At 42.2% G+C, this 18,146-nt stretch overlaps 1 protein-coding gene across 1 annotated transcript; it reads right to left on the bottom strand.

Annotated features, from left to right (window-relative positions):
- Window positions 1-546: 546 nt before the first annotated feature.
- On the bottom strand, window positions 547-18,077 carry LOC124145979 (serine/threonine-protein phosphatase 6 regulatory ankyrin repeat subunit C-like). Its single transcript, XM_046515983.2, has 3 exons — window positions 18,040-18,077; window positions 15,527-15,578; window positions 547-2,871 (listed from the first exon to the last, which is right to left on the bottom strand). The coding sequence occupies exon 3, from the start codon at window positions 2,863-2,865 to the stop codon at window positions 1,705-1,707; it is 1,161 nt and encodes a 386-aa protein (XP_046371939.1). The 5' UTR covers window positions 2,866-2,871; window positions 15,527-15,578; window positions 18,040-18,077; the 3' UTR covers window positions 547-1,704.
- Window positions 18,078-18,146: the final 69 nt, after the last annotated feature.

Genomic DNA, 18,146 nt, shown 5'->3' with positions numbered 1-18,146 from the left:
GCTATGACGACAACGATAACCTGAAAGCTGTGACATTGGTTTTCCAGACTGGCTTCACAATTATTGGTTTTGTTTGTTAGGCTTAGAAGTTTTTGACCAGCCCCCGTACACTAGTTATAACACTAGTAAGACATATATTGATTGCTGTATAGTTATTTATCTGTAAAATGTCTGTTTATATATGTGTTATGCTGGGTTGTATACATGCTCCGGAAATGACACAATCCCTCAGTTTTCAAAGTTCATCATGTTTCCATGGAAATGTCCAAAATACAACTTTGGAAAATCTTTAAATAGCAAATAGGCACCAATGCTCAATGTGATCAATAAGAGTTAGGAGTTCCTTGAAGCTGGATTGTAAAGTGTTCGAGATAAGCCCCAGAAATACAGACGGACGGAAAGAATGACTTACTGACGACTATATACCCCCCCCCCCCCCAAATGACCAATCCTGGCTTCATCCCCGTAATTCCGAGCGCCTGGCACGTTAACAACAAGTACCATTATCAGAGGATCGAACCACAGACCTACACAACGACCTGCACAGCGATTTGCTCCTGATTTCCTGATAAAAAACACAGGAATGTTTCGTTTTTTAATCATCATTTTAATTTTACCGTAAAAAAAACGGCGAATATGAAAGCTATATCTCGTGACCTTCAGCTCAAAAAGACCAAAAAAACTCCTGCAGTTATACATTTTAAGCACGTATTTCTTGTTCGCCTTCCGTGGCATTATGTACAGTCTTCATAGGCTGACAATGAGTGAGTGAGTGAGTTGGGTTTAACGCCGCTTTTAACAGTATTACAGTTATACCACGGCGTGTCAGCTTAATGTGGTGCAGACAAACCTAGAAACATAATCGGGGCGAACCGGGATTCGAACCCACAATCATAGGTTTCTGGTGAGCCCAAAGGGACGCAACTCTGCACAGCGAATTGCGGCGCCTTAGACGACTGGGCCACCCGTGCCCCGTCTAAAATAGAATTACACGCATTTGAAGGCGAGTGTCTCAGGAAGTGAATCATGTTGCACTTGTAAGATCACGACACATGTGAAACAGATGCAGTGCGATGCTACGGTGGCCCATACCCGCCACTGGTGAGATCATTTTTACACTGTATGCCTCTATATTTTGTCTGGCGGCCGCCAGATTCTTCCACTGGTGAGATCATTTTCTCCTGTAAGCCTCTATATTTTATCTCACCAGTGGAAGTATCTGGCGGCCGCCAGATAAAATATAGAGGCATACAGTGAATAAAATGATCTCACCAATGGAAGATTCTGGCGGCCGCAAGATAAAATGTAGAGGCATACAGTGTAAAATGATCTCACCAGTGGCGGGTATGGGCCACCGTAGCAGATATGGATAGGGGATCTTTAATGAAAATGCGGGGGCGGCCAGTAGCTCTATGTGGCGACAAGTCAATACCGAAATCGTTCATAGGGAGGGCGGATCCAGCGTTTATAAAATGTCAAAATCCTCTCTCGCACGACTTTTACTGCCTTACAAGATACTATATCTGGTTTTCAAAACGAGTCGCCCCCACCCCCACTCTGGATCAGCCCATGGGGATCAGTAGGGAGATGCGCTTGCCGAAGCTAGCTGATAACAAGCTATAAAAAAAATGACATTTTAGAAGTGTGACCCTTTTTTAAGGCAAGCACATGCCATTGTGATCAGAATATGTCCATTATATGTTGTCAAAATACATCTTGTAATAAAATAATTTTGATCAGCATTGGTGCCACATCAAGTTTGGCACTGGCCCAAGCCACGTTCCGCCCTGAATCCATCAGACAAGCACGAACCTTTCTTTTGGCCAAGTTTTCAAGAGAAAATAGTTTGAAGTCGTCAGGAAGAAATTTCTGCAGCTGGTCTACATGGTGTAGTGCTAATTGGTGAGGGGTGCTTGACTTTGGCTTCCCCGACACCAACGCCAACCTCATCAAAATCGGTAGGAATAATTTCGGGTCAAGTGATCGAAATATGGACAGAAAGAGTTCTAAGTTCTCCTCGTCCAGCGTGTAGCCATGGGCGGATATCACAGTTTCAACCATCTTGTAGTTCGCAATGTCATTCTCCTTCGCGGCAGGGTGGGATTGAGCAAGTTTGGAAATGGCGTCTTTCACGACACAGTGTTCCTCGTGGTACGTCCTCGCGCCGTACTTGATGAGTTCTTGCACCATTGTGACCTGACCGGCGTTGATAGCCTTGGATATGGGCAGCTTTCCTTTACGATTAACAACGTCCAACCTCGCTCCATGTTTAACCAGCTTTCTCAGAAGCGACACTTGACCATAGCTGGCCGCAACATGAACGGGGGATAGGCCATCGTGGTCCAGGACGTTGGTCTTAGCGCCAGCGTCCAACAACCAATACACACACTTCGGCCGATTGTAGACCACGGCCTTCAACAAGGGGGTTCTTCCCCACGCGTCCTCTAGTTCAACTAAAGCCTTGGCTTGCAACAACAGCAGGAGACACTCGGTAGCCCCTGCTTTGGCCGCAGTGTGCAGTGGAGTTTCGGCGGAGCTGTCTTGAAGATTGGGATCAGCTCCATTCCCGAGGAGATATTTAACAATGTAGCCGTGCGAGTTGGTGGCAGCTGCGTGTAGCGGCGTGGTCAGGGTCGTCTCGCAGCGCAATTTGGTTATACCCCCTCGAACGCATGAGTATATTTTCCGGAGTTTGCCGATGTCGCCCGTTTCGGCGGCCTTAAGCGCCTCCCGCACGAAAGCGGGGTGGGGTTGGCTTGGAACTTTAACACGGCCTCCCCACCAGAATCTCCTTTGGGTGTAGGTGTGGCTCGTATCCTGCACGTTGCCCATCATAGAGAGATGGGGGCGGGGGTAGTGCCACATGTACGCCTGAAACAGACAATAGGTGTACAGTAAACTACGGTTATAACGAACACGCTTATAACGAACTGACGGATATAACGAACTTTTTGGTCCCGACTACTTGCTGTAGTCATACTGTATATGTACTTATAACGAACTATGGTTATAACGAACTAAAATTAGTAGTCCCTTCGAGTTCGTTATAACCGTAGTTTACTGTAGTTAGACAACGGAATTTGGAAGAATGCTAACATTTATCTCTATACTAGAATCTTACGCAGTTCCTGACCCCTATCAAGTGCATTTTGTTTAACCCCGATCTCAGCATATATTCCAGCAATGTGACAAGATTTTGTTTTGTGTGTTGTTTAATGTCGCACTCGGCAATATGACAGCGGTCTCTAAACACTCGCCCCTGTGAAATTGCTGGAATGTTGGAAAAAAAAGCGGCGTAAAACAATACTCGCTCACTCTTAACACTCGAATCTGTAGCAGGCAAACCGGTGGTTGACAGCACGAGCAACTATACACATCGTCGGGTACGTACACAATCTGACAGTTCAGACATTGTTGTCATGCGCGTTTAATCATATATGAAGAAGTGATCCCCGTACGGACTCTGCGTTAGAATAGGTTTGTTTGCGTGTTGATAAACGCCGCATCTTTCAGCAATATGACAGCGTCTGTAAATAATCGAGTCTGGACCAGACAATCCAGGGATTGCCATCGTGGGCACAACTGGGACACGATGACATGTATCAACCAAGTCAGCGAGCCTGATCAGCCAATCCCGTTAGTCGCCTCCTTCGACAAGCATGGGTTGCTGAAGACAATTCTTGATTAAGTTGATATATTTAATTTAAATTAGCAATAGAGTCAGTCGGTCACAGAGCTTGTTCTGTTTAATAGCCGGCTTTCATCCAAATTTTTTTGTTGTGAATCTTTTGGAGTGATTGGACACACTGCCATATTTAGCAACTGATTGACTTGAGAAGAGGAGCTGTATTTATAAGAATCTACAAGAGCCGTCACACCATGATAAAGTTGTCATGTTGTGGCTAAGCATCCTGTAAAGGTCTAGTTTTTGACACTACATTTATATCGCTTCACTCCAAAAGAAAACTTAGTCGCCTCTTATCTTTTAAATTGTTGGAGCTAACGTGACAAGGCAATAACTAGATGCATTCTATATGTTGACCTCTGTTAAAGTACTGTCGGAAATGCTAGAAAACTGTTTTTCTGGCTTCATTTAATAAATACGAGTCATAGGACTATAAAGAGAGCATATATCAAAATAACGCGAATTGCACTAATCTAGCCTGTCCTAACTGACACTGTGATTACCCTTAAAATGTACATTTACAGGTAAAATGATGATAAACTTAGAAAATATTCGTGTGTTGTCTCGCATGTATGAAATGACCTATAACCTGAGATAATTACCTAACACCTGTCCCGAGGTGATGACCTGACATAGTCCCGTGCATTCTCCCAGGTGCAAATGTCACCGAGTTGGGGGTGGTCTCAAAATATTGCTGTTATTGTACTTAATTGACATGCGTTGATGAGGTAGCAGTTTAGGATATGTACATTGTACTGCATTATATTTGCTTGGAAACATGATGGACTAGTTAAGAGCTATGAAACGGAATGAGTATTGGAAGGTTGCGGGTTTGGAATCCAGAAGTATTTGTTGTTCTACAGATGATTTCTTGGGGTAGCATTTATCTCCGCTGATGACGTATATGAATGTTGTGTTATGTCTTGCCACGAACCCTGTACATTTAGCCAAGATAGACACGACAGGGTTGAACTCACAATGTCTGACTGCAGTACGTAAGACAATGTAACCGTGTTCTGCCGCGAGCACATGTCTTGTACTTTACATGTTTCTTATTCAGCCGAATTTTCTCCATGAGTTGAGCTTTCGTTTCATATGGTCTGAGGTGAGGTGAAATTGGGTTTAACGTCGTCCAAGATTATTGAACTTATATAGCGACGTGCATGTTCGTGTATGTGTGTGTGTGTGGCTGCTTGTACTAATCCGGACTGATGCCGATTTATAGTGCTAGCTCACTGAGATACCATGCCGCAGTTTAACATGAATACCCCACTCAGACACAGTATACTGACTCCGAGCCGACCAGTCCTTGTTTTAGCCCCTTAATGCCGAGCGCCAGACAGGGTAACAACAAGTACAATCTTTTAACGTCTTTTTGTATGACGCGGCCCGGGATCGAACCCTGGACCTTCCGCTCTCCGGGCGGACGCTCTACCACAAGACCACGGAGGCGGTCCATATGGTCTGAAGTCGACCAATGTCATATATTCTTGTATGGTCGCCTTCAGAATACTCATGGTTTGGGCGACAGTATCTGATTCCCGGACGTTATCCATGACAATCACACTGACGTTGTTTAAAATGGGCAATAGCTGAAGTTCCAACCAGTCTATGAACACATCACTTCCTATAATTTCCTTATGAAAATCACCAGTTTTCTTTTTCGCCTCGAAAACATCCATCAATAAGTCCCATATCATGGGATGCAGCGTGCAAAACAATGACACGATTACCTTTACCTAATGGTACAATGGTTGCTTTTTGTCCATCTGCCGACAGCCACGTGTAGTCAGTGGAATGATTCACCAAGGTAAATTATCTGGACGCCCTGACTGTGTTAGTGATAGTTATGAATGGTTCGGAGATAATGTGACCTCATAGACAGGATGGAATATTTTCCCCTGAAAAGTGCTCAGTCATCGCCACGCGCAGTGTATCGAAATCCCATCTCTTGGAGAGCAATAGTGCGGTCCGGAAAACATTAATTGTATCTTTAATTCCTCCCAAATTCTACTACAAGTCAGGTTACCTCCTGCTCATAAAGCTTGTACACTGTACGCCTAATCACCCTGTATCAAAGCTGTCTAAATCCTTTTACGCCCCAGTTGTGTTTTTGAGACCACCCCTATACCTGTTTTGTTTTCTTATCATACCGTAGACTTGATGGTATGAATTGAAAACCCCATAGCTTGGGCAGTTCCGTATTTCACCCTATCTAAATTAATAAATGGTTTCCCTCTATCTCTCTAAAGTGTAAAGAACTTGCATGCATTTCCTAGTACAGACTCCATATCGTGTACCATGGTTATGGCTATGCAAGTGTAATGTAACATGCATCATGGGAGCAATGTTAAGAAATAAAACGCAGCGTCATTTTGTCATTTTAGAAGATGCACATCTAGAATTTTCTCAATATGATTTTTGTGTGTGGAGATGTTTTATGAAGACTACATTATTATCATTGTAACGGAGTCACGTGCGAATATTTCTATAGTCCGTTTCAGACTGCCATCATTGGACTTAGTATAAATGTGAACTTCATGTTTTCGTTCGAATTTGTCTCCTGAAATACTTCAAACCACAGGTAGGGCCATCGGCAGTTATTCGAGATTTCAATAACAACAGTCTGTGAAAATTTACATCCCTTTTTAAGCATTTCTAGCATTTCCGACATTATTTTAGTCTGTTGTTTAACATCTCGATCGGAACCCTCCGGCTGTATGACGACAGTCTGTTTATAATTTCGAGCCTTATGATTGCAGCCTGTAAATAATCGACCATCAAGAGGTTCGATCTCCGCAATTGGAATACGATGACATGCATCAACCAAGTCAGCGAGCCTGACCACCCGATCCCGTTAGTCGCCTCTTACGATAAGCATGGGTTGCTGAAGGCCTATTCAAACCGGATCCTCACGGGAGACAGTTGGTTTTAACCAGTTTAGTTAAACCAACGAACATTGGCATCGTGATATAGGACAACCCTGGAGAGACAACTTGATGAAGTATAAAACAGGAAATATAACATGTGCATGTTTTCTATTTAAAAAAATGAAAACAATTAAGAACGACATTTTTTGTTTGTTTGTTTAACGCCGCACTCAGCAATACGGCGGTCTGTAAATAATCGAGTCTGAACCAGACAATCCAGTGATTGACATCATGAACATCGATCCACGCAATTAGGATACGATGACATACTAACCAAATCAGCGAGCAAGACCACCCGATCCCGTTACTCGCCTCTTACGACAAGCATAGTCGCCTTTTACAACAAGCATGGGTTGCTGAAGACGTATTCTACCCCGGATCTTCACGGGTCTAGTAGAACGACATTTAGATTGGTTAGTACAGTGTTTGCATAGCAAGAGGAGGTAGGATAAATGTGCGAATGACAAATGGGTTTCATGTTCGTTTATCAAGAAAAGGTAAATAAGACCACTTCAACCCACATGAACAGGTCGCCAGGCGAGATCCTGATATGAGTGTATACATATATTCTAGTAGCGGACAACGTATGACTGACCTGCATTGCAGCGCAGCATCCGCCAACAGTACTGCCCATGTGTGTAGGGGGGACAGTGTACCAGTTATCTAACTGCGGTGGCGTGACCAAGCTACATCGTGACGTCACAGTGAGACGAACAGTGGCCTGTTTTAGGTGCACCTGTGGGTCATGTTCACTGTCGCCGTGGCACGTGATGACATACAAACATGCACATACGGTGTGTTTCCAGGTCACGCAAACAGAACGTGCTTCCACAACTGGCGCTCTCCCTCTGATGTTGTTATTTACGTTGTGATGTAATCTCACGCACATGCAAGTTGCCAGTTATGGTAAACTTAGGGACTGGTTATGGGGGGAAACTACGGCGGAGAGATTGGTCTTAGGACTGTATCATAATTTACCACCCCCCACCCCACCCCACCCCAAATTTCTACACACACACACACACGCACACCCAATACAATGTCATATAACATTTTAAGTTAATTACTTACCAGTCCGTAAATAGTGTTCATTTTTATCAAAATAAAATATAAATTAAAAAAAACAAACTGTATGGTTCGTTGGTCTGTTGTCTTGTTTGTTTGTTGTTTAACGACAATCCAAGTAGCTGGAATACTAGGAGTCTTGTGCTCACAACAACAAATCATCCAAAAATGATGAACAAAACCGACTCCTGTCAAGAGACAGGAAAAAACAAACCTTGCTCAAATACAACTTTATAAGAGACACGCGGGTGGTGTCACGTGACTAAACAAAGATACAACGACACGATGATGCACATTCAGTTATGTTATAGTTTACTATCTGTCTGTCATGCCATCCCCTTATAATGCTTATTACAATTCTAAAACCTATTTGAGCTATTTTTCCAAAAAGGTATAACCCTGTATATATATATATCGCCACGGACCTATATAATCGGGATACCGATAGCATGGGGATCGGATTTAAATTCGCGGATGCGCGGCAGAGATAGTGTCAGGTTGGTTGGTTGTTTGTTTAACGCCGCATATCATGGGTATCGATTTACGCAATTGGGACACGATGACATGCATCAACCAAGTCAGCGAGCCTGATCACCCGATCCCGTTTGTCGCCTCTTACGACAAGCATATTCGCCTTTTACGGCAAGCATGGGTTGCTGGAGACCTATTCTATCCCGGATCTTCACGGGTCAGATAGTTTCGGGAAATCTGTAGCGTTTCCTGTCCTGGCTTTACAAGTCCGTGACATCGCTAAATCCATGGGACAGTGTTGAGGATAAGCATGTGAAAATCGAATTTGGGGATTATTGGTGTACGTCAGACTGCAGATGACAAATTGATAGAAGCATTTCTTATTAATTGTGATGAATTTAGCAATTTAGAAAGTCCAATAGCAAAGAAAATAGAAAATGTCCTTTGTATAACTGAAGCAGTGTGCATGATCAAACTAATATCCACTGAGAGTTGTGGGGGATAAAAGGTATGGCTGCTTGAATCATAAAATATATGAAATTTATAAATGTTACCATGGTTACATATTACTGACATTTCTATTCTTCTAAAATGCATCCAAAGGTTCCACCCACGTGGTTGATTTTTAGTCGCTTCTAATTACCTGCATAGGTCGCTGGGGACATACTCGGTGGCCCCTAACGACCATTTAGTCACCTCATATGACCAGCATAGATTGCTAGAGACGTATTTAGTCACCTCTTATGACCAGCATAGATTGCTAGAGACGTATTTAGTCACCTCTTATGAACACTTAGTCACCTCTTACGAACATTTCATCGCCTGTTACGATTAGCATAGGTTGCAGGATGGGGTATAACGTCACCTCCATGATAATATAGCGACATGTATGCATGCATGTGTGTGTGGGTGGCTGCTTGTACTTGTCTGGACTGATGCCGATTTACAGTGCTAGCACACTGAGATACCATGCCGCAGTTTAACATGAATACCCCACTCTGTTCTTCTAAATTGCACCCAAAGGTTCCACCATGTGGTTGATTTTTAGTCGCTTCTAATTACCTGCATCTGCTTCTAATTACCTGCATCGGTTGCAGGGTCAGGGGACATACTCGGTGGCCCCGAACGACCATTTAGTTGCCTCTTATGACCAGCATAGGCTGCTAAGGACGTATTTAGTCACCTCTTATGAACAGCATAGGCTGCTAAGGACGTATTTAGTCGCCTCTTATGAACATTTAGTCATCTCCTATTGTCAACATAGGTTGCTGGAAAAGTATTTAGTCGCCTCTAACGACCATTTAGTAGTTACTTACGACCAGGATAGGTTGCTAAAGACGTATTTAGTCGCCTCTAACGACCATTTAGTAGTTACTTACGACCAGGATAGGTTGCTAAAGACGTATTTAGTCGCCTCTAACGACCATTTAGTAGTTACTTACGACCAGGATAGGTTGCTAAAGACGTATTTAGTCGCCTCTAACGACCATTTAGTAGTTACTTACGACCAGGATAGGTTGCTAAAGACGTATGTAGTCGCCTCTTACGACCAGGATAGGTTGCTAGAGACGTATGTAGTCGCCTCTTACGATCAGGATTGGTTGCTAGAGACGTATGTAGTCGCCTCTTACGACCAGGATAGGTTGCTAGAGACGTATGTAGTCGCCTCTTACGATCAGGATTGGTTGCTAGAGACGTATGTAGTCGCCTCTTACGACCAGGATAGGTTGCTAAAGACGTATTTAGTCGCCTCTAACGACCATTTAGTAGTTACTTACGACCAGGATAGGTTGCTAGAGACGTATGTAGTCGCCTCTAACGACCATTTAGTAGTTACTTACGACCAGGATAGGTTGCTAGAGACGTATTTAGTCGCCTCTAACGACCATTTAGTAGTTACTTACGACCAGGATAGGTTGCTAGAGACGTATGTAGTCGCCTCTAACGACCATTTAGTAGTTACTTACGACCAGGATAGGTTGCTAGAGACGTATGTAGTCGCCTCTTACGACCAGGATAGGTTGCTAAAGACGTATTTAGTCGCCTCTAACGACCATGTAGTTGCCTCTTACGACCAGGATAGGTTGCTAGAGACGTATGTAGTCGCCTCTTACGACCAGGATAGGTTGCTAAAGACGTATTTAGTCGCCTCTAACGACCATGTAGTTGCCTCTTACGACCAGGATAGGTTGCTAGAGACGTATGTAGTCGCCTCTTACGACCAGGATAGGTTGCTAAAGACGTATTTAGTCGCCTCTAACGACCATTTAGTAGTTACTTACGACCAGGATAGGTTGCTAGAGACGTATGTAGTCGCCTCTTACGACCATTTAGTAGTTACTTACGACCAGGATAGGTTGCTAGAGACGTATGTAGTCGCCTCTTACGACCAGGATAGGTTGCTAAAGACGTATTTAGTCGCCTCTAACGACCATTTAGTAGTTACTTACGACCAGGATAGGTTGCTAGAGACGTATGTAGTCGCCTCTTACGACCAGGATAGGTTGCTAAAGACGTATTTAGTCGCCTCTAACGACCATTTAGTAGTTACTTACGACCAGGATAGGTTGCTAGAGACGTATTTAGTCGCCTCTTACGACCAGGATAGGTTGCTAAAGACGTATTTAGTCGCCTCTAACGACCATTTAGTAGTTACTTACGACCAGGATAGGTTGCTAGAGACGTATGTAGTCGCCTCTTACGACCAGGATAGGTTGCTAAAGACGTATTTAGTCGCCTCTAACGACCATTTAGTAGTTACTTACGACCAGGATAGGTTGCTAGAGACGTATGTAGTCGCCTCTTACGACCAGGATAGGTTGCTAAAGACGTATTTAGTCGCCTCTAACGACCATTTAGTAGTTACTTACGACCAGGATAGGTTGCTAGAGACGTATGTAGTCGCCTCTTACGACCAGGATAGGTTGCTAAAGACGTATTTAGTCGCCTTTAACGACCATGTAGTTGCCTCTTACGACCAGGATAGGTTGCTAGAGACGTATTTAGTCGCATCTAACGACCATTTAGTCGTCTCTTATGACCCCGTTAGGTTGCTAAAGACGTACTTAGTCACCTCTAACAACCATGTAGTTGCCTCTTACGACCAGCATAGATTGCAGAAAACGTATTTAGTCGCATCTTACGACCATTTAGTCACCTCTTATGAACATTTAATCGCCTGTTACGATTAGCATTGGTTCCTGGAGATGTGGCGAGGTGAAAAGGGGTACAACATCGCCTCCATGATTATTGCACTAATATAGGGACATGCGTGTGTGGCTGCTTGTACAAGTGTGGCTGCTTGTACAAGTTCGGACTGATGCCGATTGATGGTGCTAGCCCACTGGGATACCATGCCCAGTTTAACATGAATACCCAAATCAGGCACAGTTACTGACTAGGAGCCGACCAGTCGTTGCTTAAGTCCCTTAATGCCGAGCGCCAGACGGTAACAACAAGTACCATCTCTTAACGACTTTTGGTATGACGCGGCTGGGGATCGAACCCCAAACCTTCCTCTCTCTGGGCGGACGCTCTACCACTAGACCATGGAGGCAGTCTGCTGTGGGTGTATTTAGTCACCTCTTACAGACATGTAACCCATCACCTCTTACAGACATGTAACCATGAAGATCTGGGTTAGAATAGGTCTTCAGCAACGCATGGTGGGTAAAAGGCAACTATGCTTGTGGTAAGAGGTGACTAACAGGATCGGGTGGTCAGACTCGCTGACTTGGTTGATGCATGTCATTATATCCCAATTACTAGGCTCAATGCTCATGATGTCAATTACTGGACTGTCTCGACCAGACTGGATTATTTACAGACCTCAGCCATATAGCTGTAATACATGTATTGCTGAGTGCGGCATTAAACAACAAACAAACAAACAAACAGACATGTAATGGCCTCTTATGACCAGGGCACGGGTGGCCCAGTCGTCTAAGGTGCCGCGATTCGCTGTACAGAGTTGCGTCCCTTGGGCACGCCAGACACCTATGATTGTGGGTTCGAATCCAGGTTGGCCCCGATTATGTTTCTAGTTTTGTCAGAACCATACCCGTGCTCGTTGGTGAATGAGACCTGCATCACTTCGGGCTTTCCTCCCACATTAAGCTGACACACCGTGATATAACTGGAATACTGTTAAAAGTGGCGTTAAAAACCAACTCACTCACTCCTCTTATGGACCATAAGTTAGTTTTAAAAAAAAACAAGCTCAAAATTGAGCAAACACTTTAAGCCACAGAACATCCATGACAAGGTGTAATTGAAAGACCACAGTCCAGGTATATTCTTTTCTCAAGGTTGTTGTGTATCATTTTTAATTCACGTGGCAACATTTCTAACAGTGAAGTTTAATTCAACCATACGATGATGATAACTATGGTATTTTATGATAATCTAAAAATATTCTCTGGTTTACACATGAAAAAAATGGTTATGTGGCTGTTAAGCTTCTAGTGCCTCACAGGCAGCTTGGGTTGTACACTCCCCAGGGAGCTGAGAATCCATTGATAATAATGGTAATAATGTTAGCGCTTTGAGCATACACCTTGTGTGACGAGTTCAGCACAATACAAATACACAAATTTTATTGTAATAATTGTTTAATAGAAGTCAAACAGACACTAACTAACAATAAGTTGAATAAGATGTTAATGAAAGATAATGACAATGTGCCGTTACAAGTATCACTAACAGTAATATTTTATTTAGTGGTTTGCAATCATGTGCATCCACCGGAAGTGCTACTATAAAACATTTGTTCTACCAGAGGTCCAGATAACTTTTTGAGCAATTGAGTTTTTACTCTAGGGTTCTATTTTAATTGGGTTATAACATTTTTCATTGGGTAACCAATATTATTTCACTCATCTATTCATTACTCTATTGGGTTTTTCCCAAAATTAGTGAACATTTTTAAGATTTTAAAAAAATGAAATAATGTTCTTATAACTGTTCTAAATATAAAAGGCTGGACTCAGAAAGTGAATTAGCTCACAATTGTGTTTCGGAAATTAGCTCCGTTGTACGCATGCTAAAAAAGCTTCATTGGGTATTTACACGTGCTGTTTTTATACATTTGAGTTTTTCCTTTAATGCACATGTTTTTGTACGCATGATGATTGAAAGTAATTGGGTTTTGAATATTTTTGGGGAGTATTTTACGCAAATATGCCGCTTATCTGTAGCTCTGTTTTACGTTCTTTGGTCGCAAGGGCGACAGAGATTCACTGGGTTCTCCATATTGGTTTTTAGCATTGCATGCTACATCAGGTCAAACTTCAGCCATCCATAGTCCTTTTACCAAATATACTCAACGACAAAAGAAACGTGAATACCTTACATGTTGGTTAATATATGTAAAATTACTCATATGCAAGAGATATTAGATTTGGTTCGACTCACAAACAAACATACTGCTATATTGTGTGAACTGACACCAATGAACGCATCACATGTGATGTCATAGATCCATGACTCGAGATGCACCATTTGCCTCGTGCACGATTAGCAAATAACGTTTGGAAATCAGGTGCAGCATATCTTTAAGAATAAGACACTCTGTGGTAACACTTGACTGATTGTTAGTTTTGTCATTAAGTGGTACACATTGGCAACATCTCTTCTTAATGTACTTACTTCTCTATATGTTTCTATGGTTTGCGTTTCTTTTGGCAGTGAGTATACATCCATACACATTGCATGTACAGGCTCACTGAAGTAGAGACATGCACAGGAGTAATAAACTTGGAATCTGGAATTTCAATTTTGTCTAATATTTTACTGGACTGAGCCTTACTGTGTTGGATCGGTAAACTGATGAGTGAGTGAGTTTGATTTTACGCCGATTTTAGCAATATTCCAGCAATATCACGGCTGGGGACACCAGAAATGGGCTTCACACATTGTACCCATGTCGGGAATCGAACCCCGGTCTTCGGCGTGACAAGCGAACGCTTTAACCACTAGGCTCCCCGACTGCCCCGTAATCTGATGACTGCTAGAACCTAAACCACATTCTAGAAGACAGTACAGACAACATGCACTTAAAAATGATGCATAGCTTTCAACTTAAATCAGACTTGACCGACAACAGTGTCTCATACCAAGCAGTTCCCGCTGTATTCCACAAATATTTTGCAGAAATGCCCATGCAGTGCAGAAATGTACCTTTCTTGCAGAAAAATCACATTTTGTGCAGACCTTGTGCAGAATTTGGCATTTATCTGCTGCAGAATTCATCAAATATACTGCAAATCTTTAACAGGTGAGTTGAAAGCTGGTAACAAATATGTTGGTTGGTTGGTTGTTGGTTTGTTGTTTAACGCCGCACTCCGCAATATTCCAGCTATATGATGGCGGTCTGTAAATAATCGAGTCTGGACCAGACAATCCAGTGATTGATATCATGAGCATCAATCCACGCAATTGGGAATCGATGACATGCATCAACCAAGTCAGCGAGCCTAACCACCCGATCCCATAAGTCGCCTTTTACGACAAGCACAGTCACCTTTTTACGGCAAACATGGGTTGCTGAAGACCTATTCTACCCCGGAATCTTCACAGGTCGTAACAAATATGTAAACGGACATATATTTCATTTTGAAGTGATGTTGACTTTTGTATTATTGCTTACTGAAAGTGCAGGGCCCCGTTCCTCAAAGCGATCTTAGCGCTACGATGATCGTAAACCTATGTTAGAGTATGGGACTTAAATCACCTTAGTGCTAAGATCGCTTTGTGGAACGGGGCCCAGGTCTGTATGTTTTACACTAGTCATCTCCAAATTGACTTCAATAAGCTCCTCTAGGCATGGATAATCTTATCATAAACATGTCAAAACAGGTGGAAAACTACAAATTTAGGAAAACTAAGCATAAAAGTTTGCAAAATTATGTGCAGAATTAGCTAAATTTGATAATAGAATTTCCAAAAATGGACCGGAACAAAGGTATAGTGATCTATAGGGTCACACTGCTTTGAACAGTATTTCAGTCATATCACTGCGTGTCAGCTTGACCTGGGAGCAAAGCCATAAGTGGTGCAGGTATGATGCAAAAAAAACCTAGAAACAAAATTGGGGTAAACCGGTATTTGCACATAGGTTTCTGTTGCGCCCAAGGGAGGTAACTCTGCACAGAGTATTGCAGCACCTTAGATGACTAGGCCTATAAGTGACCTGAAGTAGCTTGATGTCTGAGTGAGTGAGTGAGTATAGTTTTACGCCGCTTTTAGCAATATTCCAGTAATATCATGGGCCCCCAGAAATGGGCTTCACACATTGTACCCATGTGGGGAATCGCTTTAACCAGCCCTTCTGGATATCTGAAGTTGCTATTGTAATTGGTATGAAAGGGTTACTGACCTGATCAGAATTATGCCGCCCCAATTCTCTGATTTGGCTAATGTCATGGTATCTGAAATGGTAATAGCAGCGTTAGAAATTGGCACTAGTCCTGTAGTCCTTACCAAACTGCCCAATGGTACAGGTATCCTAAGGACAAGTAGAAATTGGCCAATTTTAAGGGTTTTGCTATATGTTATCATTATGAGGACTAGTGGACGAAAACTGTTAGTTTCTAACCCTAAATAGGTGAGTGAGAGGCTTGAGAAATATTTACTTTTACCAGAGCTCCAGATAAGCTGCGTATCTGCGTAAAATACGCTTCAGAAATGCAGAAATACACAGTAAAATATAATCCAAGCGTATCAAATACGCAACAAACATTACAGATACACTACAAAAATAAAACTTGTGCGTATCATCAAAATATTGTGAAGTAACCCTGCGTATTCGATTAGCAAATCAGCAACTTATTTTGAAATTATAAACGGGCATTCCGTCAACCTTGCAAAACTCCACGATGACAGTTACATCATGATCATTTGCCATCACACTTTCTTGTGGAAGTATCGTGGTATTTTTGAGTCCTATAAAGCCTCAAACCCACACGACACCAGTTTGCAGGCAATAGATGAATAGTGTTTTTAAATATTTAACTTAAATACCCACAAGTGTAAAAACTAGTGGGCAACAGAAATTTGAATACCCAGATAGAATTACTGAAACACAATGATTTTAAAATGCATAGGTATAATACCCACAACACCAAAAGCTTATCTGGAGTTTGTTTTACTCAATGATCCATGGGCTGCATAGTGCTATATAATGAGTGCCAGTCAAAACCGACCAGTTCCAAAACAGGCCAGCCTATTTAGTCAAAACAACCTATTTTTTTGGTCGAAAACCGACATAGGAGTTAGAGGAACCTCTACGAGATTGATTCTTGCATGCTGACAAGTATGAAAGTACATTGTATATTGTTTGCAAGTTAAAATTTAGGATTATTTAGGAATAAAAAAATGATAGGTTTTACGTCTGATCACGTCAATTTTGTGGACAGATTATTTACACACATTTCATGTATATTTAAGTATTCATGTGTTTGTGACTTTGGTTGGTTTGTTTGTTTGTTGTTTAACGCCGCACTCAGCAATATTCCAGCTATATGAAGGCAGTCTGTCATTAATCGAGTCTGGACCAGACAATCCAGTGATCGATATTATGAGCATCGATCCACGCAATTGGGATCGATGACATGCGAGCCAGACCACCCAATCCCGTTAGTTGCCTTTTACGACAAGCATAGTCACCTTTTACGGCAAGCATGGGTTGCTGAAGACCTATTCTACCCCGGAATCTTCACGGGCAGTTTGTGACTTTGAATGTATAGTAAGGCTTTTGGGGTTGTTGCTGCTGGGGCACATTTGTCTATATAGCACATTCAGCAATATTCCACCTTTATGTCCATGGTGGCACCCTGTAAATAATCAAGACTTGATCAAATATTCCAGTGATTGATAGCATGAGCAAGAATCCACAGCGTCAGGGTACGATGGCACACAAAAAAAGTCACCAAGTCTGACCAACCGATCACATATGTAGCAGTTGCAGATTTGTTTTGAATTTGTACATTATTACTATTAGTTACATGGTCCTGTGATTCACATGAATATTGGACTTATGTGGCGGAAATAACATAAACTAGGTCTGTCTTTATGCAAATGAATAAGAAGTGTTAACGTGTTGACAATGACATATATATATATACACCCCCTATAACAGCGTTAGAAACTAACAGTTTTCGTCCACTAGTCCTCATAATGATAACATATAGCAAAACCCTTAAAAATGGCAATTTTCTACTAGTCCTTATGATACCTTTACCATTGGGCAGTTTGGCAAGGACTATAGGACTAGCGCCAATTTCTAACCCTGTATGAGAGGTTTACATATTTTAATTACCGTATTTGACGTAATAAGCGCCCCACTCTAATAAGCACCCACAGCGATATTTGCTAATATATTGGCTAGTAAACAATCCCAATAAGCAAACTTCCGATTGATCAATGCACACAAGACCTTTTTATTCGTGTATAATACGCACTCGTGTGTCATATGCACCCTTAATTACGGGTAATTAAATTCTGGAAAAATATATCTGTCGTGTATAGGCCTAATACGTACAGACTTTTCTTATTATTATTTCAGGCTGTCAGCATAAACCACGAAATTTACGATCTTTCAACTCTTTCACCCAAATGATATTCTAACAAGAGCCCCCTATTTCTAATTTTGAGAGCGCCCTGGTCGCTTATTACGTCGAATTCGGTACTGCCCAATAAATGACATTCCAGGTGTCAATGACTGAATGAGTGATTCCAAGTTCAGCAGTCTACATATGTCCAATGGGAGACACATCAGGAAACTGACAACTGCGCTTACACCTAAACATCAATCCACAGAACCTGCCTGGTGCAATTCTATGATGATAATGAGCACAAAAAGAACATATTAAATGGACTCGACAAACAAACCTGAACGGTCTACCACAAGAAAAGGCATAATAGTGCCGTTTATGGCATGTTGCAAAAGTGACACTGAAAGAACGTATCGTGTTATGCTAATCAACCAGTTATATATC

This window comes from Haliotis rufescens, unplaced genomic scaffold (assembly GCF_023055435.1).
Source record: "Haliotis rufescens isolate VD_foot unplaced genomic scaffold, xgHalRufe1.0.p SCAF_9, whole genome shotgun sequence".
NCBI classification, from domain to species: Eukaryota; Metazoa; Mollusca; class Gastropoda; order Lepetellida; family Haliotidae; genus Haliotis; species Haliotis rufescens.
Note: the sequence above shows the minus strand (reverse complement) of the source record. Positions and strands in the feature narration are given on the sequence as shown.

Coding starts and splice junctions, on each gene's coding strand:
- LOC124145979 (XM_046515983.2), bottom strand. CDS start 2,865: ATGTGGCACTACCCCCGCCCCCATCTCTCTATGATGGGCAACGTGCAG.